Consider the following 3536-nt stretch of genomic DNA (forward strand, 5'->3'; position numbering starts at 1 on the left):
CTGTCTGGATTTACCCTGCAGAGATCTGAGGACTAAGGTCCTCAGAAATCCACCGGAAGTTACAACGCCAACACAAAGAGAAAAGAGGGACATCTGGGGGAATTTCCGGCGGCAATCCCGGAAGTGAGAGGTCGTGGTATAGACTAGTCTAAATACAACCAGCAACTGCCTGTCAACATGTTATCGTTCTACGGCACTATGTTTTCACGTTACAGCGTTTTACTTAGGTTAAATTGCTTCTATTTTAGGTATATATTATATGGTCTATTGGTGAAGTAGCACCGATCATTTTGAGGGTTGGGATACATTTTGTCTTCAACAGGAATAAAAAGAATTCGGCCGAGGCAGATGTATGGGCTATACACCAGAAAGGGGGAAATCCCAAGCATCCCCCATGACAAATCACACCCTGTAGCTATGGCTAACCCAGATAGAGCCAACCCCACAATGAAAAATCCGGCTTGTAAATAGAACGCGTTCAATCCGGGTGTGCTGTCATTCCCAGCTCCGGCTTCCGAGTTCCGAGGTAAATGCAACGCACTATAACGTGTAACACGAGAAAATCTGAAATGTATAACTTCCTGGTTCACCTGGAGCTCCACCAATAAACACCGGCTTCCTGGTATCTGTAGAGCTGGGATTCAGAGGTCCCACCACATGGTTGACCTCAGAGTCCACATCAAGCTGGACAACATTGGCATCCCGGATCACTAAGGTCAAGCAGAAGAGAGTGCATCATTAGAAAAGACGAACATCTACAGAATCCCCGAGCCAACTGTAAAGATCGGCTGTTTTTATCAGGGCTGCAAATACGCAATGTGCCATAACGTTGTTGAATATCGCGATGATGGTATAACTTGCAATAAATACGCCAATTTTAAAGTGTACTCAGTTCAGCGTATGGAACAAATTAAACTTTGAATTGAGTATAAAAGGCACCAGTATAAAAAAAACATTTTAAAGTGCCGTTTTCTACTCATCTTTTTTTCCAACTAACACACAATTTCTCCTTTCTTTTGCGACGTCGCGGCCTTCTGCAGTGTGTTTATTGAGCCAGTTGATGTCGTGATGACAATCAAAAAGCAAATTATATAGTGCAGCCCTAGTTTTTATAATGAAACCAAAGCACTGTGGCTTACTGTTGTGAGTCTATTATTTCTATCTCCTTATCCCAGTGGGAGAAAAAGTATTCAGATACTTTATTTTTAAGAAAAGTAGCTATATCAAACTGTGGAAATACTCAGATACAAGTCAAAGTCTTTCATTTAAAAGTTGACTTCAGTAAAAGTACAGAAGTGTAATTACAAACATATATTTAAGTGCCAAAAGTTAAAGCAGTCACAATATCAAATGACCCCTTTTAGTACAGGATTGTGCCTGTAATATTGACGAATTAATGTGTAAACACAGTTTTAAAGGGGCCCTTTATCCATTTTACACACAAAGGATATTTTCTCAAAAACAAAAAAAAGGTAAATGGGTAGTGATACTCAGCCTGTGAAAACAGCTGTTTAATGTTTTTTATTTTTTTTAAACTCTACTGACATAACTATGACATCAATGTTATCATCACTTCACTAGGAGACTGCTAATTTACATCAGAAAGCCTGCGTTTTAAACTATGAGCATACATTTTTTTCGTTGGCATTAATCGAAGGATTCATGTCAAAAGGGCACTACTGAGTTGCATTATGGGAAATGTAGAATCTTTCTGGAGCTTGACTTATATATAGGGACTCAAGCTATTTTAGCCGTTTTCTCCGGGTACTCCGGTTTTCCACTAAAAATATGTTCCACTCCCTCTCTACCAAGCTGATGTGTGGTGAGCGTCTAGTCATAAGACTGCTGTGCATCACCCAGGTAGGTGCTACACATTGGTGGTGTTAGAGAGTAGTCCCCCCCAAAGTGCTTTGAGTGTCTATGAAAAAGCGCTATATAAATGAAATGTAATTATTATTATTATTACTTTATATTACCTGCAGAATGCTGCTGCTGAGCTTGTAACCATAGTCTATAAGAGGTCTCATGGGCACAGCAATCTGGATTTCTTTACACTGGCGTAGATAATGATGTACAGAAATGTATGTTGTGTCTGTGTTTTATTGTAAAGCACTGTTTTACAAATACATTTGATGTTAGCTCTACAAAGGTGCTATATAAATACATTTGAATGCAATCAATAAAACAATTTATTATGTGTCACGTGAAATCATATCAAAGTCAAATGTAATCTGTCAGTCCCTTCGACACAAATGTGACATATTTGGTTTAATTATTGTGGCTATGCAGGTCCACTGGCATCGCTATTGACGCAAAGGCATCAGACCTGAGCAACGCGTTAATCAGTATACTTCTATTTCAGTATTTATTTTAATGGCTTTCAAGTGTCAGTAAGAACCCTCTCACCTGTGATGCGGTGCCAGTTGCCAGCACACAGACCCTGGAATGGTGACACCTTGGTGAAGAACTCATGAGACCCGTCGTTCACAAGAGCCACCACCTGGAAACACACAGCGACACACAGTCTCCATAGTTTTTAACGGAAGATGCAGTTAACAGTACCTGCCCTAAATACAGTGGTGGAATGTAACTATGTATGTTGAACTCCTTCAAGTGCTGTACTTACGTACAAATGTGAGGTACTTGTACCTTACTTGGGTCTTTCCTTTAATGCCACTGTACTTCTACTCTGCTACATTTTAGAGAGAAATCTTGTTCTTTTTACTCCACTACATTAAAGCTATAGTGTGTAGTTTCTGTCGCCCCCGTGAGGAGCTCAAAGTAATGACAACAACGCTGTCAGTACGTCCACATGACGCCTTCTGTGATCACTTTACAAATTAAGATTTTTGCACACAAAACACATGTAGCTTGTAAAATCTGATGTTCATAATCTGACCATAAATGAAACTAGCCAACAATATAACTAGACCAGCTGAGATGATGAGACCATTAAAACACACTGTTTGGATCCTTTACACTTTCTACAATGGGATTGTTCTGCATTGAGTACTTTTACATTTTCCTAATGATACCTACATTTGTTTATCTAAGTAATGTTAAATGCAGGACTTTTACTTGTAACAGAGTAATATTTTTTTACAGTGTGGAATAAGTACTTCTAATTAAGTAAAGGATCTGCATACTTATTTCCACCACTGTCTACATGTGTATAGTTTTCTGGATTACTGTGCAAAGGACTTACCTCTCCGTGGTGAATGTACATAGTGAAATAGCCCTCTGCTGTGCGCACGTGCAGTAGCACCCCAGATGCCACACGGGGGCGCACCTCCATCACTAGCTCAAACCTTAGCCCGAGGTCAAATGTTTCATCTGACAAGAGAAGCAGAGAGAGAGAGAGAGCGAGAGAGAGAGCGAGAGAGAACAAGATGAAGTGAGTTCTGGGTAACCTCTTCCACTGTGGGCCTCACGACTCTGCCACATGAATTAACCATGTGCGTGCACGTGTGAAATGACTCTACTCGTTCGACAGCTGCAGCTTAGTTCCCAAGAACCCCCCCCCCCCCCCCCCCCCC

General features: G+C 40.6%; 1 protein-coding gene across 1 annotated transcript in view; it reads right to left on the reverse strand.

Moving 5' to 3' along the window:
* Positions 1-3536, reverse strand: part of lama4 (laminin, alpha 4) — a 51323-nt gene that overhangs the window by 999 nt on the left and 46788 nt on the right. The window contains exons 37-39 of the mRNA XM_032542424.1: positions 3206-3333; positions 2407-2500; positions 591-710 (exon numbers count right to left, since the gene is read on the reverse strand). Of these exons, the coding sequence (XP_032398315.1) occupies positions 591-710; positions 2407-2500; positions 3206-3333 (342 nt within the window). The remainder of the gene's footprint in view (positions 1-590; positions 711-2406; positions 2501-3205; positions 3334-3536) is intronic.

Source organism: Etheostoma spectabile, chromosome 18 (genome assembly GCF_008692095.1).
Source record: "Etheostoma spectabile isolate EspeVRDwgs_2016 chromosome 18, UIUC_Espe_1.0, whole genome shotgun sequence".
NCBI lineage: Eukaryota > Metazoa > Chordata > Actinopteri > Perciformes > Percidae > Etheostoma > Etheostoma spectabile.